Source organism: Grampus griseus (assembly GCF_964374135.1).
Source record: "Grampus griseus genome assembly, chromosome: 3".
Classification (NCBI taxonomy): Eukaryota; Metazoa; Chordata; class Mammalia; order Artiodactyla; family Delphinidae; genus Grampus; species Grampus griseus.
The window spans coordinates 45,652,069-45,678,127 of NC_139019.1; the positions used below are offsets into that span (position 1 = coordinate 45,652,069).

Genomic DNA, 26,059 nt, shown 5'->3' on the forward strand with positions numbered 1-26,059 from the left:
GACTGATTAACCTGGGTGGGGTCAGGTATTACTATAGAGGGCATTCCAGAATTGACCAGATGTCTTCAAAGGTCCCATCCAATACCATGGTTCTGGAACTCTGTGAGTTTAGTTCAACTGTATACCAGGTATGGATGTTTTACATTTGAAATTGAGATATTTTGAGAAAGAAAGTTATTGATAAATAGAAAGTCTTGCTTTCTCTGCTGTATATTTATACCCTCTACCCCTGCCCCCAACCATATTCCCATCTAATACTTTGCCAATTGATTTACCAATTTCTTCTTAATTTATACAACTGCCACCTTCAGTCAAATCCTCATCTATATATTTCTAGATTCGTGTAACAGCGGACTACTGGATCTCCCTGGGTGCAGTTTTTCTCACCACAGTCCTGTTTATAAAGTCAGAATAATCTTACTTAAGCTCTGTTTTTAATGTGTAAGTTCCTCACTCAAAATTCAGCTGCACAAACTCCCTCCTTCTTATTCTATGAATGCCATACTTCTTGAGTTCACAGAAGGCCTTTTTTTTTTTTCCCAGTGGGCTTTTCCACACCATTCCAGATCCTCTTATTCACCATCCCATCTAAGGCTGCCATTCTTAGCCAATCCTTCCACCTAGATACAATTTGCTGGCTTCTGTCTCTATGACTGTGTTTATGTCACTTTTATATATGTTTCTAGGCTTTCTACAAGTGCGTAGGACAGTTGCTGACATTTACAGGCACTCAACAAGTATTTGTGAGCAAATAACCAATAAGTAGGCATGCTTTATAACAAATAAGAATATTTCTTTCCAAGTAAGATTTAAGTAGTCATCATGTCCTGGGTATGCCTCTCTAGATGTATCCATCTTCGTGTATCTCTTATGCTACATCTCTTGCTTTCAAACTGTGTTGTCTGTTGCTAAAGAGTATCAGAAGCTAACATTGCCAGAAGTTTGGAATGGTTAATGCATCATGGTGTCTTTTGGAAGATATATTAATATTATACTGAAATGATAGGTATTATGACAAATACAGAGAATGAACTTTATAAAATCAGGCAAAATTTTGAAAGATTCCATCAATATGCAGGTATGAAGTTTGAGGGGAACAAGTGAATGAACTAAAGGCTGTGTGCCATCCATCCTACCAAGATCAAGAGAATGGGTTCCCCGTGCAAATCAAAATTGGGAGAATAGCTGGATCTCCTCCTACCTACTTACCTATTCTTGCCGCTCTGAGTTTAGCCAATCTGTCGTGCCCGTGTTATTTTCTAACAGCCATATTTAAATCTATATTTCTCTCTCAATGTAATAAACTTAAATACTGTCTATGGCCTCCCCATTAGATTATTCTGTGTTTTCACTACTTCATCTCCCCCATCCACCCCATCCCCATCTGTTTCCCCATTCTTACACCCCACACATACATACTCTGTTGGTTTTATGCTTTAAAAAATAATTTAGATTTTTTAATTCCAGACTTTTATTTAGATTTTCCTTAGAATATGACCTTTCTGTCTTCAGAATCCTTTCTCAATCTTTATAATTCATGGTCACATTATATCACGTATTTCTTTTCACCATTACCTATACTTGATTCATTGCTCACTATTCTATCTTGTACACTCCATCATCCTTATCTCCCGATCTAGGTTCTGACTTTTCACATGGAAGGAAAACTCCCTTAAGTGACTGCCCATAAAGGAGACATTGGTGGTAGGTATATTTTGATTCCCTGTACTTCAAAAGGCACAATGCTTGTAAACCTTTTTGGAAGTCTAATAAACCTTTTGAGAATCTAAAGCAAACCGCTCCAGAAAACTGGACATATGTTCATATAATCAGAGTTTTTATTTTAAAAGTGTTCACTGGCTTCCCTGAAGTCCCCAAGGACTCCAGGTGGAGAATTCCTTCCTGAATGGAGAAAAGAAAATAATTGTTTTAATCAAAACTGCTCCAGAATTTTTCACTCTGAATTGGTATCTCTGCTGCCTCCTTTGTTTCCTTACTACCCTTCACCAGGGATACCTAAAGAGAAGTAATGCCAAAGAGACATTCATTCCATTTAAGGGAACTGAAGTCTGAGCTAAGAAAAATATATCTATACAAAAGGTGTCCAAAGAAAGACTAGGCTCTTTCAAATAGGCTATGAATAGGTTTGAGAAGGGTAACTTCTTACGTCCCATGTTTATACTCACTACTTGTGCTATAAGTAGAACATATGAGTGAGAAGCCACGTCAGCCTACTGGTAAACCTGCATTTGTTAAATGTGTATACATTATAGAGCAAGTTTTAGCACTCAAGATTATACCATATATACATGGATGGTCTACTTGTGCATGAACTGGCACCACACACAAGCTTAAGTAAAAGAAATTAGCTTCGGGCTTCCCTGGTGACGCAGTGGTTGAGAGTCCGCCTGCCAATGCAGGTGACACGGGTTCGTGCCCTGGTCCGGAAAGATCCCACTTGCCGTGGAGCGGCTGGGCCCGTGAGCCATGGCCGCTAAGCCTGCGCGTCCGGAGCCTGTGCTCCGCAACGGGAGAGGCCACAACAGTGAGAGGCCCGCGTACCGCAAAAAAAAAAAAAAAAAAAAAAAATTAGTTTTCTAATTGTACAAGAGTATCTGGGGAGGTTTAGATTTGGATAAGAAAGCTCTTACACACACATGCAAAGACCCACAACCCGTAGAGTTCCCCATGGGAAGCAGTATGACAGATGGGAAAGAGCACAGATTTCAGAATTTGACTTCCAGCTTTGCCCTTGTTCTAGTCATCCTGTTATCTTAAATTAGTCATTTAAATACCTGAGCCCATTGTATAAATTGGGAATTAATTTTTATGAGAAATGCATGTGAAAATGCATGTAATGCACGTATATCTGACTTATAGCAGGTAATCAATAGTAACTATTATTCTGACCCAATTTATAAGGTTGTTTAAATAAATTCATCTACAATAAGGCATTTCACACATAAAGGGTTACTTCCACTCTCACAGGTTCTCAATCCTAAGCCACTTACTATTTTCTTACCATCATTCTTCAATTATTAACCAGTTCTGCGCTGAACATGAGTGAAGAATCTAAGATCTAGAATAGCCTTCACAAGACCACACCAAATCACGCAAAGTCACTAGCATTTAAAAATACGGGGGTTTCCCTGGTGGTGCAGTGGTTGAGAATCTGCCTGCCAATGCAGGGGACACGGGTTCGAGCCCTGGTCTGGGAAGATCCCACATGCCGCGGAGCAACTAAGTCCGTGAGCCACAACCACTGAGCCTGCGCGTCTGGAGCCTGTGCTCCGCAACAAGAGAGGTCGCGATAGTGAGAGATCCACGCTCCGCGATGAAGAGTGGCCCCCGCTCACCACAACTAGAGAAAGCCCTAGCACAGAAACGAAGACCCAACACAACAAAAATAAATAAGTAAATAAATAAATATATATTTTTAAAAAAGTACAAATATGTCATTGGTTAATGAGAGCACACCACTTACTATGAAGTTACCGGGAGATATCACTCCAACATTTCCCAAAGAATGTTTAAATGAACATAATTTCTATGAGAGTCTCCTTATTAAGAGAATTCTTTGGGCAAACAACATTGGGAAATGTTACATATGATTTTAAGGAGCAGTGATTTTAATGGACATGAACCTACCAAAAGCTAGAAGCTCTACAGCAAAGAGACCTATTTAATGTCACTTAACAAGTATTATTAAAACATATTTGATCTTGGAGTGCAACAACTATAATATCTTGAAGCATACTTTGGAAAACTTTGCTCTATATCATGTCAGGTGAGTCCAAAAACATAAACACAATACATCTGTTCTGTAGGTTCCCATATATTTGAAATCTCCACCAAGGACATCTTCTTTCCCCTCCTCCTGCCCTCATGTACTATTGAGAAGTGGCAAGAGAGTAATCTTCCTCTTCCCCTTCCTCCCCCTTTCTCCCTCTCATTCCAGAAAGAGCAGTCCAAAAATGCATACATATTTATTGAGCCTCTCTGATGTGCTGGTTGCTGTGAAACACAAGAACATGAAAGATTCAGTGGCCTCGGCCTGGGAAGGAACTTATAATACCCTGCTGAGAAAATCAGACACATGACCAGTTGCTGCCTAGAGACAGTGGAAGGTAGCATGGAAATCATCAGCTTGGAAGCGCTACTGTGGCTCAGGGCAGGGAGCAGAAGGTATGGACGGCAGCTAGGTGTGCAGGGTTCCAGGAAGAAGGTGAACCTGGATGGAGGTCTTCGGCGCAGTCTGTGGTTTGAATGGCTGTGGGTGGGAGGAGGGAGTCAACTGGCATTCTTTTCAGGTAGAAGAAACAAACATCTGAAGCCTGAATAAAGGTTTCATGTGTGGGTGGAAAATAGCCCGGATAGAGTAGACTCCTTCAAGGGAGCAGGAGGGAAACAGAGTGGAATACTTCAATGTGTGGCCTGGAGCTAATGGATATTAAGGTAATTGCATAAGTGTACTTGTGGCCCAGGAGGATAAAATGAGGAAGGGAGGAGGTAGATTAAGCATCCATTGCAGGACTTCCCTGGTGGCGCAGTGGTTAACAATCTGCCTGCCAATGCAGGGGACACGGGTTCGAGCCCTGGTCTGGGAAGATCCCACATGCCATGGAGCAACTAAGCCCATGTGCTACAACTACTGAGCCTGCGCTCTAGAGCCTGCAAGCCACAACTACTGAAACCCGCACGCCTAGAGCCCATGCTCCGCAACAAGAGAAGCCATTGCAGTGAGAAGCCTGCGCACCGCAACGAAGAGTAGCCCCCACTCGACACAACTAGAGAAAAGCCCGCATGCAGCAACGAAGACCCAATTCAGCCAAAAATAAAAATTATAAATAAATAAATAAAAGAATGCATTGCAGGAGTCCAGATGCACAGTGAGCAATGAACCAAGATTTCTAGAGGTATCTATTTTAGTGGCCTCCTAGGACAGTCATGAGCAATAGGAAGAGCATGACATTGGGGACAGAGACCTAGGCTCAAATGTTGGCTCTGCAACTTAGCAATGTGGCAAAGCTGGGTGAATTATTGAACTTTCAATCTATCAGTTTTTTCATTTGTAAATAAAGCTAAAAATACACCCCACAGAAGACTGAACCCCAGGCCATGTTCCATATTTTATTTGAATTTAAGACTAACTTAAAGAATCACATATCCATACGCCTATTTCGTTTTATTGGTTTCCTTTCAACTTAAATGCATGATTTGTTTAAAAAATTATAAATATTTATCAAGTTTGTTACATGTAACACGTAACAGCTGATTTTTTTTTTTTTTTTTTTTTCAGTACGCGGGCCTCCCATTGCTGTGGCCTCTCCCGTTGCGGAGCACAGGCTCCGGACACGCAGGCTCAGCGGCCGTGGCTCACAGGCCCAGCCGCTCCGCAGCATGTGGAATCTTCCTGGACCAGGGCACGAACCCGTGTCCCCTGCATCGGCAGGCGGACTCTCAACCACTGTGCCACCAGGGAAGCCCAATGTAACAGCTGATTTTAACTGCATCCATTTCCTCCTCATCTCTTCTTCAAACACAGTTATCAAAACAATTCTGTACATATTTTTGATACTAGTAGTAGTTAGCCCCTGCATCTCTCTGAAAATTAACACAATGAGAAAGAGTATTCATTGTAACTGTTACTTTAAACTATTAGGCGTAAGAATGGACATGTGGACACAGAGGGGGACAGGGAGGGTGGGACGAACTGGGAGAATTAGGATTGACATTTATACACTACCATGGGTAAAATAGCTAGCTAGTGGGAACATGCTGTAAAGAACAGGAAGCTCAGCTCGGTGGTCTGTGATGACCTGAGGGGTGGGATGGGGCGGGGAGGGAGGTCCAAGAGGGAGGGGATGTATTTATATAGAGAGCTGATTCACTTCATTGTTCAGCAGAAACAACACAACATTGTGAAGCAATTAAACTCCAATAAAGACAACAAAAAACTGTAGTTGTTTTATTAAGCTAGATGCTTAAAGCATGCCATTCGTGTTTTATTTCATTCTTAAGATTAGCTTTTGAAAATATATATTATATCAAAACAATTTGGACACTTCTTGCCATCCTCTGATCTTGCAAAACCATATTTTATTTTGAGTATTCCAGGTTTATGCATAAATTACAGCTCCTTGATTAGAGAAAAAAAAGTTGAATAGCAATTTTCTTCCTATTGTCTGAAAACATAATGACTACACATATATTATAAATATTTTTATAAATCTCCAGGATATATTTACCAGCTAGAATTATTTATTTAACGTGTGGACATTTCACATTGAGTTCATTAAGGGTTTAGATTTAAGACAAGTTTGAGATCCATTACAATAAGTTGCTGTGGTGTGTCCTTCTGGTGACTTTATATTTTAACTTTATATTTTTTACTTTATATTTTTAAACGGTATTACATACCTTAACTCTTGAAATACAACTTTTAAGTTTCATGATTTTTGCCATTTTGCTAACACCACTATTCTCAGTGCATCTACCATTTCACTGGCATTATTTATTTCATTCATATAATTTTCTGTTGCAAAATAACCAATGGAGAAGCTTCTGGATATTTAGGTCCACATTCTAATTCCAGTCTGTATATTTTGTTTTCATAATTTGTCCTGGTGACCTAATAATCATGGCTTCCCAGCTTGAAAGTTCCCTTTGTTCATCAGCTTCAAGGCCCCAGCTAATTCCTTTTTGGCATTCTCTGAGACCTTCCAACAAGTAAAAATTATGGGGAACTTCAACTCCTGTAGAGACTGTCATTTTCTTAAAGGCTCAGACTCTACCCATACAGAGTTTTGGGAGAAGATTATATGAAATAAGGAAGTGGCTTTTAAATATTTTTGACAGTGAACCACAGTAAGAAACACATTTTATACTATGACCAGTATACTTGTTTAAAGTAGGAAGTACAATGAATACTATTGTTAATTGTGCTCATTTTTTGAAGAAGTGTGGGTGCTGACTCCTGCTATAAAAAATATGTACAGGAAGGTTTTGATACCTGTTTGTTTTAAAAAGGTAAGGGGTTGGAGAAAAGGAAACCCTCCTACACAATTGGTGGGAATGTAAATTGGTACAGCCACTATGGAGTACTGTAGGGAGGTGCCTTAAAAAACTAAAAATAGAACTACCATATGATCCAGCACTCCCACTCCTGGGCATATACCCAGAAAAGGTGCAAACTCTAATTTGAAAAGATACATACACCCCAATATTCATAGCAGCACTATTTACAATAGCCAAGACATGGAAGCAACCTAAGTGTCCACGGACAGATGAATAGATAAAGAAGATGTGGTTTCATATATACATACATACACACATACACATATATATTTATAACTAGATAACTATATATATATAACTATATATATATATGTATAAGAGAATACTACTCAGCCATAAAAAAGAATGAAATAATGCCATTTGCAGCAACATGTATGGACCTAGAGATTATCATACGAAGTGAAGTAAGTTAGAGAAAGACAAATATCATGTGATATCACTTATATATGGAATCCAAAAAAAAATTACAAATGAACTTATTTACAAAACAGAAAGAGACTCACAGACGTAGAAAACAAAATTATGGTTACCAAAGGGGAAAGGTGGGGGGATAAATTAGGAGTTTGGGATTAACACATACACACTACTGAAAAAAAATAAAAGGTAGGAGGGAGTGAACTCCTATTAAAAGCAACTTTCGTGTGTTATATATAATAGTCATGGCAAAATCTGTTTATAGTCTTTGTTTAACAAACCATGCATTTAAGTGAAAGTGAAAGAATGATATACACACCATATAAAGGAAATCTACACATAACTGAAACACACACACACTGGACACATATTTGATCCAGTATATAAAGAACTGGAATAGAACTTACATGAAATATTTACTCTTACCATGTATGATTCACTCTGATGTTTTCTATTCTATTCATTTTAAGAATATTGATTGTGACCCATGAAACTAATTTTGCAATCTACCAATAAGTTTGAAAACATGGAGGTAAGGAATCATCTAGCTTAATAATTGTTAGTTTTGTCTCCCTCTTGTTTCTTCTTCCCATTTTGTAATAAAAACTCTCCCTTGGGCTTCCCTGGTGGCGCAGTGGTTGAGAGTCCACCTGCCGATGCAGGGGACATGGGTTCGTGCCCTGGTCCGGGAAGATCTCACATGCCGCAGGGCGGCTGGGCCTGTGAACCATGGCCTCTGAGCCTGCGTGTCCAGAGCCTGTGCTCTGCAACGGGAGAGGCCACAACAGTGAGAGGCCCGCGTACTGCAAAAAAAACAAAAACAAACAAACAAAAACTCTCCCTCTACTTTTCTACTGCAAGGGAGATGTAGGTAGAACACAGGGTTCTTTATGGTACGAGCTGTCTAACATGCAGATACTTCATAAGTCATTTCTCCATACATGTGTGGGGTTCCTTAGGACACTAGAGGCTTAGCAGTTGAACACATAAAGCATAGATCACTCACTAACAAGCCTTATAGGAGCCAGACAGATCATATGAATGAATGGATGAATGACGTGGTTGGGGGTACTGAGGGGGAAGCAGGTGGAGACTTCAGAGGGCACATGTGGGAATGATGGCCACCTGTTGCCAGATCTTCAGATTTTTCAAAAGAATCCCCACATTTGGAGTTTTTCTATGCAAAATTTGTTTTTAAAGTTTGGGCAACTAGTTTTAAAAAGTTAAACATTTTAAGGACGGAACAAAATAAAAGTCATAACACTTAATGGCCAGATTGCAACGTCTAATATCTGCAGTGCTTATTAGCACAAGTGACAGAAGTCTTCCTGAGAGCAGCGTTTTAGACAAGCCTATAAGGACATTATAATTTCAAGGTAGAAAAATTAAGTTAAATGTTTCTGGAATCCGGAAGGCTAATGTAGGGTCACAAAGACTTTTGATTTGGAGTCAAAAGACAGAGATTCCTTACCAGGTTCCAATAATTACTCAGGGACGGTCTTGGCCAAATGATCTCAGCTGTCCATGCACCAACTGGACCGCTATGAGATGTGCTGTGAGGAACTTGGCCTGACCAAAAAGATATGACTCCAATGACCTAAAAATTACTAATGACCCAGCCGAACAGGGAGCACTGTTTCCCCCAAACTGCCACACATCCTATCCCTTTCATTGGCAAATGAATAGGAAAAAATAAATTTTTCCATTTGGCCCACATTTTAACTCTTACAAAGAAATTCCCAGAAAACCTAGCTCTTGCCTCAGTTTCTAGGGGTCTTTTCCTCTTTCAATTCCTCCTAAATAATCTTATGTTCCCAAAGCACCTCTTCTATAATAATAATAATAATAATATCTCTCCTTACACAAAACCATATTCTGGATTCTAATGCATATAGGTTTGTATCTAAACTTCAGTTAGACTCCTGGGACGTCCTTTAAAATCCATCTCACTAGACCCATCTGTCCTCACCATCCCTTGCGGTTGACCCCACCTACACTCCCCACCTCCTGTCAGCAAGTCCCCCCAGAGTCCCACATCTGCACATTTGGTCATATTTACCCCTTGCTCATCCAGTCCTTCATTCCCTCTTTTCTTCCATCTACTCCATTCCTGCCTTTCACAGGCCACTTCCTTCATGCAAAAGTTCTTCCAAAGGAAGCTCTGCATAGAAGCCGATGACAAGCTCTCCCCAGGAGCAGCAGGAAAGTCTGGGGAGCAGTGATCCTGAGATCACCCAGGGAGGGGGACACTCAGGAGAAGATTTAGGATGATGGGTTCTGGAGCTGGAGGGAATCCATATACTTTGTCTGTTTTGGTTTTACCAAGGGGGTAAGTCCTTTTGCTGGACAAAGTTGGGAAACTAGACATTGTTTTGATTTTATTGACATTGATTCATTCTTGTCTACTTAAAACTTTGGTTCGACTCATTACTCAACAAATATTTGTTGAACATCTGTTAGGGGGTATCTGATACTCTAAGAGGTGCTCAAAGTACAGAGCTGAATTCAGATCTCTGGCTTCAGGGAGCCCCCAGTCTAGAGGTGCTCATCCAAAAATGAACAGTCACAGTGATTTCAAACAGTTGACATATACAAACTACTATATTTAGAATAGATAACCAACAAGGATCTCCTGTACAGCACAGGGAACTCTGCCCAACATTCTGTAATAACCTAAATGGGGAAAAGAATTTGAAAACGAATACATACATGTATATGTATAACTGAATCACTCTGCTGTACACCTGAAACTAACACAACATTGTAAATCAACTCTACTCCAATAGAAAATAAAAATTAAAAGAAAAGAAAAAGAAATTCATGCGTGCTAAGGCAGAAGCATGCCAGTCTTCCTGAAGACAATGTCCAAGCCCTCCTCCACCTGCTAACTCATGATCAGAGTTTGCAAACTGGGTTGGGATTTAGGGAACAGCAAGAGTGGATCTGGTGGCTCAGATGGGGCAAGAACCAGCTCATGGCACTAGGCTTCAGGCACACCAGACACAAAGTCTTTTCCTTCTCCAACTCTCCAAATTCTCTTCAGTGGAAGCCTAGGAGTGAGAGAGAAAAGGAGGCAGAGAGCTACAAGCACGGGGGCAAAGGAGGAAAGGGTAGGCATGGGTCTCTAAAAGTGGAGAAATCCAGCCAACTGGAAGCTGAGAACATGAAGAAGACAATGTTTATGTGAAAAGGACAAGGAAACTGTGGGGGGCAGAGGAGAAAAGCTGGGGCTGGCAGATAAGCCGGTGGAAAAAATCCAACCCTTTGAGAATTTAAATTTTGCAGCTCGAATTCCTCATTTGCTGCCCCTTCTGCCTGCCCCGTCCTCCTCCCCATGAGTTGGTCCCTGGGGCGCCAGGGTCCTGCTCTCTTTGTGCGGATTGAAAGTTTAGAAATGAATTCATCAGGGCAAGTAACCATTGATAACGTAATTGTCCTTCAGGGTGAGACTGACACTTGAATTGAACCTGGCTGGCTGGCTGCAGAAGGAAGGTGCTTCTTCTACAGGAGTAAAGCCCCTACTGGAGCTCTGAGCTGCCGCCACCCCCTATTCTTTTACTTAGAAACGAGGCTGGGTGGGCCCCGACTCCCCTTAATCTCTGAGTGGACTATATGCTGATTTATTCTGCGCCACAGAGGGACTGAAAATTCAAGAGAACAGTGTTTGGAGTAAGTCAGTCCTTGTTTCCCAACCTGAGTTTTGCCACTGACTAGCCTGAGACCCTCATATAAGCTAATTCGCTTGTTTAATTTGAAAAATGCCGAGAGCAGGACCTACATCACAGGGTGATTCTGAAGATTAATAGGATTGCGTGTGTGTAAAAGTAAGTGCTCAGAAAAGCATGATGATGAGGGATTTTAGATGCAGGCACATAGAGTATGTTAGGATTTTCTGAATTATTTCCAGCTCCTTCCAGCGTTTCACTCTTCTCCCAGATTCTATTACTCACTCACTGACTGACTGAGAGGGTCTTCCCAGCCTTTACCGATGTGACTAAGAAGAGTAATCCTGGAAAGTACTCTCAAATTGTTTATCTAATTAAACAAGCAAACCTTTTTAACCCAGACATCCTGAATCTCTGTAGCTTGTCTCTGCTGATTTGGTCAGAACAGCTCAGATGGTTGGGAAGGGCTTTCCAGGTGGAAAAAAAATAAATTAACAGTCTGGAAAACAAAGACCTCTGAGTAAAAACAGTGTCACTATAACAACCCACTCGCCCCTTTTGTTTACCATAGCGTCTAGCATGAGTAGGGGGTCTGGAAAAACCCAGGTTACCACCCAGCAGGAGTTCCCTCTAAAGACAGAGACTGGCAGATATCATATTTGATGCATGAAAGCCAACTTTTCGAGTAATTAAATCATTAAATAATCTATCGCCATGATTTGTTTAATACTAGAATGAATTTCTCCAGGGTTAGGACCATATCAATACATTTTTCTATCTCTGGTGCAAAACACTGGTTTGTCACATACCAGATATCCAATATTTTTGTTGAATTGAATCGAACTGAAAAAGCATGAAACAGTCCCTTTATTAAGGCTACCTTTCTGTGATGTTTCCAGAGCTTCTCACACCTCTGAGAATCAACAACTAGACGGTTAGAGAAATATTAACATGCTTCAGGGGCTAGTAAGCCTCATGCTCTGAGATATTGCGTTATTAGAGTAACTGTGCTGCAAAGAGAAATCCCTGGCATAGGGAACCTTGTCTTCAGTTTCCCCTCCTAGTGCCCTACAGAATGGCTTATTCTCTGGGTGCCTAAACACCCCATTTCATTTGTTTGTTTAGATATCTATTGCCCTGTGTTCCATATGGGTAGGGGTTTCATATATTCTAATTGACCTTGAATTTACCAGGTTTATGTTTGTTATCCCAGCATAAAGATGAATAGCATTGCATTTCATTCTCAGAAGTGTCCTGGTGTGGATGCTAAATCATATGGACACTATGGGAGAGTTCATCACACATCATTTAGCTGCCCAGCCCTGCCTCTTCCGGAAGTCTGGGTACCACACCGGCCCAAGGCTTTCCTCTATGGAAGCAATTCTCTCAAATCACCAGAGCATACAGGAGCTTTGAGCGTACTGCTGGAAGAACAGGCACCTCTGTTCAGAGACACTCTTGGTGAAACAACAGAAAAAAAATCAGTTCTCTAAAGTTAAGTCTTTCTTTCATCTTGAACCACTTAGGAACACTGAGAAACAAAGAATCACTAACGATTACATCCCCAGTTACTGAAATCTAGAAGACACGTCCATTCGAAAACTCTAATCTAGTAATTAAGCTTCTCAGATTAAACTGCACCTTAATAATGTAGCTTCTTTGGTCAAAATCAGTTTAAGCCCCTCTAATGCGATTTGGAATAAATGGACAGACGAAAATTAAAATGTTGCCTGGTCAAGGTAATCAGAAAGCTCACTTCATTCAGTCAATAACAATGGCACTTGAACTGATTCTTTTTACTACTGGGATGTAATTGTTCTTGGCTTTAATTTCTTGTAATGATGGAATGAATTAGATTACTTCATACTTTTAGGAACACTTGGCTACAGCATGTTTCAGTGCTTCCATAAACCCCGCTGGAAATTAAATCAGCTCTGGGACTGTTCATTCTCCCTATTTAGTGACATAGCTGCCTCATGTCAGCAAAATGGGAACCATTATCTACCTTAATCCAAGATACTGCAGTAGAGTTAAGAGAAATGACCCCCTCCGCCCCTCTCTTTTCAGACCTCCCTATTTGTAACCCTCAAATTGTGGCATGCCTGCTGGGACACAATCTTGTTAGAACAAGCAGAGTAATCCTCGTGTGGGACTTTAGGACTGTACTGTGAGTTCAAAATGTACCCGTGATTCAAATTTAGATGAGGGTATGAGTTGCTAAGAACATGAAGAGCCTCAAACAGTCTTAAGAGCCCAAACTACTTTTGTTCTGGGCTACCAGTTTCTCCTTTCCCCAATTCTAGGTGAACACACCACCTTTGAGGTAGGGAATCTATTTCCACACACCATTCAAATTAGTCGTTAGGCTAGCACATGTCATCTTTAGACCCTTAGCCAGGGTAGGTAAAATATTCTAGCAGAGCCTAACACGACTTTCCTGAAAACTGCAGCTACTAATCTCGTACTGTACAAGATCATACTACAAATGATAGTGCAAATACACTTCTGCACACTGATGTCAAATACTTAAAACACATGCAACATTATTAACAGGCTACATTGTGGCAGAGACTGCTGGCTGGTCCCTAACACTGGTGCTTTTCTTCATCAGATCTCTATTAGAATTCCAATTCTTACCTAAGCAAATGGATACTCAAAACAGAAAATTCCCAGAATCCTAGTGTTACCATACAACTAAGTCCTAGTGAATGGGTTGGAAGTAGAAGTGTTATATGGAAGTTTCAGGAACTCTCATTAAAAGACATCTCTCATATATCTTTTATGTGTCCTTCTCCATTCCCTTCTCTTTTCTACTGGCTAGAATATGAAGTGGATGGATGGAGCTGGGGTTGCCATATCAGGTCATGGGTTGAATTTACACACTGAGGCCACGTCTAATAGCAACATAATGGAAGGAGCATGTGCCCTTGAAGACTTTATGGAATAGAAGTGCTGCCCCATGAGCTCTGGACTACCTACCTTCCGATTTTAACATGATGCAGAAATAAACATCTACCTTGTTTAAACCACTTCTATTTTAAATGTCTATATTCACAGCCAAATACAATCCCAACTAATACAAACACCATTAATAAAACTCCTATTCACCTATGATCCAGGACTATAGCTTAGTCTTGTCAACAAGAAGTGTGTTGACATAGGCCAGGCCGAAATTTAGATAACGGATGACTGGTTTCTGGTTTACTCTAATTCAAAGATATTGGGCAGTGATAGATTGTGAATTAAGAGCTTGCTCTGGAACTATCTGAAAATAATTTTGAGAAAACAGGCCAAACAAAACCCTGCAAGAACCCCCAGAGCTTCCCCTAGGGTTCAGATATTTGCCTTTCCAGCCTAATTTGGAAGCCATTCCAGCCTGGAAGCTGATGGCAGCCTGGAAGTGATGAACGAAAAAATGGCGTCCCCACCATGAAGAAGAACACTGTCCTCATTCTGGGAAGGTTCTCCCCCCGGACTCCCACCCCACTCATTTACACACTTGAACACACGGATGCTTGCATATTTTTTCTGACTCAGTAGTCTCTGAGCACACTGCTCTTGTTATATCGTTACAACCTGGAGCATCTTTTTCAAAATTATTTCTTTCTATGATTTGTCATTCAAAGCCAATGTTCTCTCCTCCTGCAGATCCAACAGCTTTAAAACTAAATTCTTGTGGATCCAAGTCATGTCTGAAAGGTTTATAAAATGACATACGGTGGTCATATGGTCAGAGAACAAATAATTCTTAATGTATAATATTTTAAAGCAAAACAGTTTATGTGTAAGCTCCGTGACACTATAGACCATGGCTGTCTTATTTACTACCAAATCCCCAGCTCCTGGAACATTCCCTTTCAACGTAAATCCGTTAAATGAATAAGTGAAGAGTCTGTTCAGGGTAGTAAACTTGTTGTTTGCACATACTTGAGACCCACCTCTGTGTGTACATTGTCACTGGATGAACACACAACCTCCTGGACGACTTTGCAGGATTGTGCCACTATAGTGTCCACCATAGTTACCAAGGGACCAGTTTTTCATAAATTGCTGCAGCATCACAACTTCCTCCTACAGAAAATCTTGCTGCCCATTCTAAATACCTGAAGCACTGTTGTTCTCAACTGGATCCCCCAATACATAGGCATATTGTTGGATACACTGGGGTGGAGAGGGATATACCAGCTCAAGGCCCTTTGGGAAAAAAATTGCAACTGTCAGATATGCGTTATCAAAATTAGCTACATAGCTTATTAAACATAAATCTCAGTTCTATTTATTCACAGCAGTGTAAACCTGCATTCCAAAAAATAAGATAGGAGATAAAAACAGCTACAAGAACCATTTTGGGTCCTCTTTCCCGGCTGGAACCATGGAAGGTGCTGAGGAGAAGAAAAAGAAGGTTCCTGCTGTGCCAGAAACCCTTAAGAAAAAGCGAAAGAATTTCGCAGAGCTTAGGATCAAGCGCCTGAGAAAGAAATTTGCCCAGAAGATGCTTCGAAAGGCAAGGAGGAAGCTCATCTATGAAAAAGCTAAGCACTATCACAAGGAGTACCGGCAGATGTACAGAACTGAGATTCGAATGGCTAGGATGGCAAGAAAAGCTGGCAACTTCTACGTACCCGCGGAACCCAAATTGGCATTTGTCATCAGGATCAGAGGTATCAATGGTGTGAGCCCAAAGGTTCGAAAGGTGTTGCAGCTTCTTCGCCTCCGTCAGATTTTCAATGGCACCTTTGTGAAGCTCAACAAGGCTTCAGTTAACATGCTGAGAATTGTGGAACCATACATTGCATGGGGGTACCCAAACCTGAAGTCAGTAAATGAATTGATCTACAAGCGTGGTTATGGCAAAATCAACAAGAAGAGAATTGCCCTGACGGATAACGTGTTGATTGCTCGATCTCTTGGCAAATACGGTATTATCTGCATGGAGGATCTGATTCATGAGATCTATACTGTTGGAAAACGTTTCAAAGAAGCAAACAACTTCCTGTGGTCCTTCAAATTGTCTTCTCCACGAGGTGGAATGAAGAAAAAGACTACCCATTTTGTAGAAGGTGGAGATGCTGGCAACAGGGAAGACCAGATCAACAGACTTATAAGAAGGATGAACTAAGGTATCTACCATGATTATTTTTGTAATCCGGTCAGTTAATAAACAGTGACTGTTCTCAAATTGAAAAAAAAAAAAAAAAAAAAAAAAAAGAACCATTTTGGGACTGTCTCAGTGAAGGAATGGCTGTGGTGTAGTGTCAGGATAATGACCACAGGACCCCTGATCTCTCCAAAACCCATCTGGCATTGCCAATGCCCCCTCCACTCCTCTGCTGCTTACTGCCAGGGAGAAAGGCAAGGGCACTGACTAAGTAGAAACTACTGAAATCTTTCAAAACCTGGGGTTATCTGATCACAAGAGGAAAAACAGGGTCAAAAATACAGAAAGACAAGATGTTCTGTCTGTCCTAACGAATGCTAGCTAACTGTAGTGCCACTGATAAGATGCATCCCTAAACAGATAAGATTTCTTTATTAAGGGAAATCTCTATTAGTATTAACACATGTATTTTTCCTAAAACCAACATTGAGTCATTTCCCACATACTGACATACCATGTTTGTTGGCAAAATTTAAAATGGGAGTGATATGACTTTTTTTAGATAGTTGAGTTATTCTTTCTACCAGTTTCAGTATCTGGGTTAGAATTTGAGGTAAAAAGGTATAAAAACAATTCATGCTGAAATATCCAAAGGCAATCAGGTGTCTGATGCTATATTATAGTTGTTTAGAAAAGTATACTTGTTTTTTGGAGATATAGATTGGGGAGTTGGAGAATGGAGGGCCATGATGTGTGCAGCTTTCTCTCAAGGGCTTCTAAGAAGAAAAGTAGTGTGTGTGTGTGTGTGTGTGTGTGTGTGTGTGTGTGTACACAAAGAGAAAGACAGTGATACAGCACATGGGGCAGAGTGTTGACAATGGGTCAATCTGGGTGAGGAATGCATATGGGTTCTCTGTACTCTTCACAAAGCTTTCTATTATGTTTGATATGATTTCCAAATAAAACATTTTTTTAAAGAGGCAATCAGAACAGTGACAATAAATTATTTCATGTTTGAACACTCTCCTGCCCCCCCCATGTATAAACACTTCATACTGCACTTTTTTGCCTATACAGTGAGTGCTAGCACAGTACATGAGTGGGAAACTCAGTCTTCCAATCTATTCATGCATTCAAGCTCTAAGTGATTCCAAGACTTTTTAGACAATGACTTGATTTTTAAGACAGCATTTTCAAAGATATAATGTAATGACCTTCCTTATAAACGAGGCCACCCTTTTGTCCTTTCAGATTTCGTTGACACTGGCCCATGGAGTACAACTATATGAGAACCACAGCCTTGAAAAAGACAGCTGAAGCATATTGCCTAAACCACAGGCTATGGAAAACTTGGCCAAAAGCAACTACTTTGGACTGCTGACTTCAAACGTGCTGATGAATACAATGAACTGTGGAAGATGTATGATTTGTTTTGAACATATTCACTATGATTGATGGCCCAGATTTGGCAAGTTAGTTCACTCCCAGTGAAGATGAAAGTTTCATTGCCTTGCCTCTTTCAACGTTCCTGTTGAGACAGGTTCCACTCTGATTGGCCAATGTACTAAGAAATCACTTGAAACCTGCAGCATAATGAATGTATTAGCTATACTATGGATCAATGCTGTACATAGTACTCCTGAGTCAACATGAGCTCTTAATTAAATTTCCTTATTATCATGCCTCTGGAAATTTTCCTTCAGATTACTAAACTTGAAGATATGCATTTAAGTGTCAACCAGCAACTATACTAGTAATTTTCTAAAGTGGGCCAGGGCCAGGGCCAGGGTCAGGTTAGGAAGTGATCTATTATGAATGGCAGGTCATAAAACTGATAGATGTGATCAAAACTACCCATAAATTGATTCAAACCATTTTTGCCTCAAGTTATCCCGTCACCTAGAGTAACTGTTATTGCCTTAAAAATATAAAAGAGAAGATAAAAATTGAGATAATCAGTTTATTTGGCAGTGGCAGAGGTATGGGGAATGAAAAAGAAAGTAAAAAATAGTGAGAATCAGATAGTATTAGTTCTCTAGAATGAAATTGGAATTCTTATTTTAAATTGATGAATATCTTTCAGAAATACAAAAGAGACAGAGAAGGAATAAGAACCTAATTCCAAGGAAGAGACCATTTAAATTAAAAATCTGACGTGGATGGTGGCCAGAATTCAAGTGTTTGGTTGTTGTTATTAATAAAGAAACATGAGACAATATATATGTTTTCTCTTGTTACCTACCAGTTGACAAGAGGAAGGAGACGGAGAGACTGACTGACTGACAGACAAAGAGACAAAGTCTGGAAAGAAACAAAAATCCAGCTTTAAGATCCCTGTTATATTTCAGACCCCTTTCAAAATATCATATTTTGCTAAACTACATTAGAAATGTGTTTTATTTTTTCAGTCAACTGATAGGCCAACTGGCCGAGGTGACATCTGCATCCTTGGTACTCTTTCAGGTGACTTCTATGGGCTACCATAAGCAAGTCCTAGTCAAGCTCTCATTGGTCCATTTGGGGCTAGGTAGACTACATTGCCTCCTAAAAGAAACCACACAGCCCTGATGCTGGTCCTACTAAAGTGGAGTCTGCTGTCAGGTCCTAAAGACTACCCATGCCCCAGTATTTTATCACAATGAGTCAAATGGGAATGAAATACTCAGAACAGGCCATGAATCTACTGGCAGTGAAATTTCAACATCCTGCACAACATGGTGATTTGTTAATTCAGATTGGGACTCTTTTTAACTAGAGTTTGTTACTCCTCTCTAAAATGTCAATAAACCATCTGTTTTTATTCATTCAACAAATAACTTTTTTGAAAAAAGTATTTAATCAGAGGATCAGCAATACATGGATCTTATATATATATCTTATTATTTTTATTATTATCTTATATATATATATATATATATATATATCTTATATATATATCTTATTAGTGATGATCCCTTCTCCAAGCTTAGTTTTTTTTTAGGCATTAGCTTTTTTTCTATCCTTCCAACAAATAGCCTGACTTCCAAGTGTAAGGAGTATTTCAGTTGTAGAAATGTCCACAGGGTCTCCGACTTTCCTTAACAATAAATAAATAATTAAGTTTTATTAAAGAAAAGAAAGTCAGAAGATTCTATGCTTGCCTTACACACTGACTTCAAGTTTACCCACACCCAATTTTCATATTTTGGAGATTTCACTGCTTTCTACACATGGGGCTCCTTTTATTCCCTGGCCACAAAGGATAAATGCATTCTACTTGCTATATCTGTAATGAAAATAAAATATCACACACCTATCTTTGCAGAATAAACATCTTAAGTCTAAAGTTTCCTTGGAAATAAGATCAGGAAATAATTGTCAAGAGACTATACACCGGGGCATGAACTCTCAACCACTGCGCCACCAGGGAAGCCCGAGGAGCTGATTCTTGATACATCAAAAAGCAGGAGGGCCGCAGTGGTTGAGAGTCCGCCTGCCGATGCAGGGGACGCGGGTTCGTGCCCCGGTACAGGAAGATCCCACATGCTGCGGAGCGGCTGGGCCTGTGAGCCATGGCCGCTGAGCCTGCGCATCCGGAGCCTGTGCTCCGCAACGGGAGAGGCCACAACAGTGAGAGGCCTGCGTACCGCAAAAAAAAAAAAAGGGGAAAAAATGCAGGAATTAGGTGCAGGGAAGAGGAGAAAGGGTGGAGTGGGGGAAGGAGTGGGGAGGTGAGGAGGGGTCCCAGACAAAGAGAATAACATGGACAAAGGTGTAAGTCATGGGAACAGTGTATTTGTTATAGGAGAGGGTGCACGTGTGGGAGAACATTTTAAGTTGAGGCAGGAGAGGATCATGCGAAATGAGTGACTAGTAAAGGAAGCTGGTCATCTCCCCAAGTGGTAGGAAAGCTTATTTTTAAGATACTGATCCTTCTTCTTTTTCTTTTTCATTCTATGGAGAAAAGAAGAGAAAACATGCCTTTACAGAGAATGAGTTGCAAGGAAGAAAACAGCCATAAGTTTCTGAAGAGAGAAGAAGATATATGATCAACATCTTGTCCCAATCAGGACACTTTTTTATATACATATAAATTTATTTTATTTACTTTATTTTTCACTGTGTTGGGTCTTTGTTGCTGTGTGTGGGCTTTCTCTACCTGTGGTGAGCGGGGGCTACTCTTCACTGTGGTGCGAGGGCTTCTCATTGCAGTGGCTTCTCTTGTTGCAGAGCATAGGCTCTAGGCGTGCAGGCTTCAGTAGTTGCAGCATGTGGGCTCAGTAGTTGTGCCTTGTGGGCTCTAGAGTGCAGGCTCAGTAGTTGCTCCACAGCTTGTGGGATCTTCCCGGATCAGGGCTTGAACCCGTGTCCCCTGCACTGGCAGGTGGATTCTTAACCACTGCACCACCAGGGAAGCCCAAGGACACTTCTTTTTGAAATGCAGTAAGTTATCACATACCTTACCCACATTTCTAGCCTGCATGATGGTGTTGAAATATTGACTATGTTTCTGATATAGTTTCTGAATGTCACTGCAGGGATGAATAAGCCCAGCAGACTGGAATCATATGGGTTTGCCATATGACACTTTTTTTCCTACATAAGATTAGAGGAAAACCGATTTCACTAAATTTCCTGCCTTATTTGGGTTAGAACTGAAGTCTGTGCCATTATCCTCTTGCCTATTCTTTTGTATTAATATTAAAAATCTGATGTGGGATTGTGCTATTATGGCAGAAATAATTTAATACTTTTTGTTACGTCTTATTTCTAATGGGCTTTAATTTTTTTAAAAAAGAAAAATAGGACGTGGGCTTTCTTTACAAAAAGCATACTATTTTTAGACTTTAAGGACTTTCCAAGGAAACATATATTTCTCAATTTACTCTAAGTAAATTGTAAGTTAGTACCTAGAGGCCAAGTACCTTGTAATTGGTGCAATCTTTTATAATACTCTTTGTGGTCAGTTTTTAATAACTCAAAATTTAAGAAAACTTCATAAGACTACTAAAATAAAGTTCTACTGTAGAGCCTATAGTGAAAAAACATGAACCACACTGGCTTGACGTCCAGAGCTTAAAACTGTCTATTTGAGTTCTCGATTAAAAACAGCCTAACTCTGTAATAACCTATATGGGAAAAGAATCTGAAAAAGAACAGATACATAAATATGTATAATTAAATCACTTTGCTGTCCACCTGAAACTAACACAACATTATAAATCAACTCTATTCCAATATAAAATAAAAAAATTTTAAAAAGAAAAAAAAAATCCAAATGTCTTTGTATGTCTTGCAATAAAAAAAATAAAGTATATTAGTTTTGTCCTCCTTAAAAAAAAACCAACAGCCTATATGTAAGAAATACAAAATCCAACATCTCTATGGCTGAGTATTCTGAAGTCTCAGTCTCTTTGTTTATAAGAAAGTAAAACTTGCCCCTAACCCACACTGCCAGCATGCTGAGATTCTGTTAGGGTACAGATTTCATCTGGGTTAACATGATTGTTGACGTTGATGGTATATTTCACATTAGTTTAAGAAATCACTGCCTATTCAGACAATGGGGACAATGAAAGTAAAAAAAAAAAAAAAAAAAAAAAGTAGGGCTTCCCTGGTGGCGCAGTGGTTGAGAGTCCGCCTGCCGATGCAGGGGACACGGGTTCGTGCCCCGGTCCGGGAGGATCCTACATGCCACGGAGCGGCTGGGCCTGTGAGCCATGGCCGCAGAGCCTGCGCGTCCGGAGCCTGTGCTCTGCAACGAGAGAGGCCACAACAGTGAGAGGCCCGCGTACCGCAAAAAAAAAAAAAGTATTATTTTGCTAGGAGTTGAATTTCAGTCCTTCTGCTTCATTCATTTGTTCATTCAGTTGTTAGTTAATTCATTTATTCACTCAAAAATATATATTGAGCAATTCCTGTGGCAGACACTGTGACAGGTGTTGGATTCAATAATGAATAAAACATATCTGGTTTAAACACCTTGCCCTGTGGACTGTAGAGTCAAACAAGGAATGTCAACAATAAATGAAAAATTTAAATCTGATTAATGTTATACGTAAAAATGCCACCCCCCCCCCAAGACAATTTATTTTCCATGGAGGAATAAAGACTCAGTCCAGTGAGGGAGACAAGCATGTTAACAAACATAAAACAAAATGATTGGTAAGTGATGCAGATTTCGAAAAGAATGGGCTTTAGGCTTTGGATTTCAAATCTCACTATAGTCTGTTCTCAGTATCCACAGTTTTCACATTCCTGGATTCCGTCAACTGTGGATCAAAAGTATTCACCCAAAAATGTCCAGAAAGTTCCAAAGAGCAAAACTTGAATTTGCTTCACACTGGCAGCTATTTACATAGCATTTAGATTGTATTAGTTATTATAAGTAATCTAGAGATGATTTAAAGTGTAGGGAGGATGTTAGGTTATATGCAAATACTACACGGTTTTATATAAGGGAATTGAGCATCCACACATTTTGCTGAGGGGTGTCCTGGTACCAACCACCTGCAGATACGGAGGGACAACTGTCTCTGCTCTTGAGCCACTTACTCAAGTCTTCTCAGCTTCAGTTTCCTTCTCTGTAAAGAAGAAAACTACCTTGCTTATCTGATAGATAAGAATCGGCTAAAGGGCCAGGCGGCTCGTTAAATTGCAGGTATTATGATGTTATATTCTGGAGTCATGGAAGTTTTCACACTGGAGGGAACATTTCAACTTGGTCTGGAAGAGTAAGAAAAGTTTATCAGACAGAAAAAGGTTGTTAGGGTGTTCTAGAGAGAAGGAACAAAGTGCAAATTCAAGTGGCTGGAATTCAAATGGTTTCTTGGAGAAATGGCTGGATGATCAGTGCAGCTGGAGCATAATGTTATATAACTAACCACCTTTCTACCTCTTCTTTCAACTGATAAACAAAGGAAAGCATCCTAAAAACTAACTTAAATCCTTCTTTCTCCTTATCTCGTCTCCATTCCCCATACCATGGAAACACAGACCTCTTTTATAATAACCCAGTGTTAAGAGGCTTGGTATATCAAGAGTAGCAGATTTTACAGCATTGGATAAAACAGAGAAAGAAAAGTTAACAGCAAACACATCCCATGTGAGAGTCTGGATGCTCCAGCAGGTCCAGAATATGCAATGAAAGGACCAAAAATTGGTCCAGGAATATTTCAGTGGTGCTTCTACCATCATCCTAATCATTATTTTCTACCTTAATAAAAACCCATCCCTTATCACATACACTATTTGTGGATTCTGTTCCAAGACAGGAAGTTCATTTTTTTATCCAACGGGGAAGCCCTCTCCTTCTTCCCTGGGAAATTCCTGGGCAATCACGAAAACAGCAGTCACTGCAACACAGGGCACACTTGCACAAGCCTCTGGTCCATGGTGCTGGAGCGACTCACACTTCCAGATGGCCTTGTTAGGTTAGCCTTCATCCAGATTCCACTCTTGGCACCATTAACCTGATCTGGCATTGTCTCAATAAATAACTTTCTCTGTTATAAGGACTGGGGCTTTCACCCTTCTGAGAATAAATGTCCAATATTTTGCTGGGGTGAATGAGGCACTGTCACACCGCTCCATAGAACATATGATGGGATCCGCACGTCTAACCGCTTCTTAAACAGTTTTAGACTTTACACCACTTTCTTAGGTACTGGGTATGGCTGACTTTTGTCTTTTTGCTGTTTGGCACTATTAGTGGGATTGCTCTTTCTGCTTTCCCCAATGCTAGCATAGGATTCAGCTTTAACTGTTTACTAAGGCAGTTACCACTTGACCATTTGTTTTGAGCTTACAAAATTTTGTTGTTGTTACTCCTTTCTCACTTTCTTTGTCATTGTGGTTTATGCTTATGGTTTTCAGAAGGTAGAGGTGTTAAATGAATGTGTTAATTGCTCTATCTTTATCCAGACGTCCCAATTTTTTCTTTTTTTACTATTCTAACTTGTCATTTATATATTTTCTTTTGTGAATTGTCTGAACACGTCTCTGATGATTTAACATCAAAGCTTTTGTGTTTTCCTTACTTATTTGCATGAGCTCTTTGTTACTGTATTAACCCCTGACTCTAATATCTTTAGTTCAACTGATCTCAAAGCTCACTGAATTATCTGTGGTACCTGTGGTTTAGAACGTACACAGGTCATGTATTGCTTAGATGGAACAGAGGTAATGAAACTTACTATGAATATTTCACCAAAATACATGTTTGTAAAATCATATAAAGGACAACCTTCTATCACTAGGCTTTACCCTTATAACAGGCAAATATTGACCTCTAACTGTATTAATTCAATACAATGCCATGGAACATTTGGGATGTATGAAGCACCACATCCTGGAGAGTATAAATTTCAAGGGTCTGAGTCCCTTCCTTGCAGGATTTTTCAGGAGAAGACAGATCAATAAATAATTATAAAGCAATGAAGGCTCATGTAGATCAGAAGCACAAAGCTGAGGACAACTCCCTTGATCTGTGAGTTGAGGGAAACTTGGGAAGACTTTGGCGCTAAGGAGGTGGATCTTGAAAGATGAGTGGTGGTTTTGCCAGGCTGCAAAGGTGACAGAAGCCTTCCCAGGCTGAAATAAGAGAATGTGCACAATGTCACAGATGTAAAATAATGTGTATTTAGGGAATGGTGAGAAGTCTTTGGGGGGGTTGTTGAAGGTATAGAATATAACAAGTTGACACTAGACAGGATTTTAGAAAGAGAGTCTAGCCTAACCCCCTCAATTTTACAGACTGGAAATCAGTCCTAGAGAAGTTACAAGTTGCCAAGATTCTCCTCTCAGTGACAGAAACAGGACTAGGACATTATGTTCTGATATTTCTTAGGCATTTGTTATCATATCACACAGTTCCTTACGTCTCATTGTAGATACAGATTATTTTCCTGAGAGCAAGTATAAAAAGAACTGATCAGAAGATCTAGGAGGCACAATTAGCATACAATTCTAATCTATTGCTAGTGGGTCCTTTGTAATGCTTTGTTGAGAAGGATTCTGAGGTCTACAGAAATAGCACAATTTCTTAATTATGTATATCTATGATGGGCACAGGATGAGGGAAATGCCACACAATTATTTTCCATGTATAGGAACGATGTAATGGGGAACAAGAAATGGAAAATAAGAAAGAAAAGAGTACACCACATATAATTTATGACTAATCTCATTTTGGCTTAGTTTATCTTATCAAATTTATTCTTTTGAAAAAGTCATTAAATGTTGGGTTAGATTACCTGAAACCTCTCCCTTTTCAACTCATTTCTTGTTTTAGTTTGCTCTTTGGGACAGTGGGTAGGCTTACTATTCGCTATGAGATTATGCAAAACTATTCTTTAATCACCTTGATTGCTTTCAAATAGAAAGTGTTATTTTTTTAAACTTTCAAATTGTGGGTATGTATATTTGTTGCAAAGGAAACTCATTCTGTCAGATTTTGTTTATCTTCTGACTTAAGTAATTAGGTATTTATTAATAGACTGCATTTCTTATAAATAAAAAAATCACAGATTTTCTTCAAACATTTGCTTATTTGGAATCAGGTACAAAGAAAAAAATTTTCTATCATATGGAATTATTTCAAAATCTATTATTACTTCTTACAAATGTAGAGCATACAAGAGATTCTCACCATTTTTCCAAGATGGACATTAGGAAGACATAAAAGTTACCTTTTAGAATACTATTTTATTTTTTCTAAACATTTCCCACAACCTACTTTTTATCCACATTTTTCAGTTATAAATATCTGTTTGTAGTCTTTAAAGACCCATACCATTTTTTTCTATGTGATTTAACCTAAAATGAC

General features: G+C 39.7%; 2 protein-coding genes across 5 annotated transcripts in view; one reads left to right on the forward strand and one right to left on the reverse strand.

Moving 5' to 3' along the window:
• Positions 1-26,059, reverse strand: part of PDE4D (phosphodiesterase 4D) — a gene marked incomplete at its 5' end in the record, with an annotated part of 1,122,552 nt that overhangs the window by 63,168 nt on the left and 1,033,325 nt on the right. The gene's annotated exons all lie outside the window — the stretch shown is intronic.
• On the forward strand, positions 15,514-16,346 carry LOC309820159 (large ribosomal subunit protein uL30-like). Its single transcript, XM_082650740.1, has one exon. It carries the CDS (start codon positions 15,529-15,531, stop codon positions 16,273-16,275), a length of 747 nt encoding a protein of 248 aa, XP_082506866.1. The 5' UTR covers positions 15,514-15,528; the 3' UTR covers positions 16,276-16,346.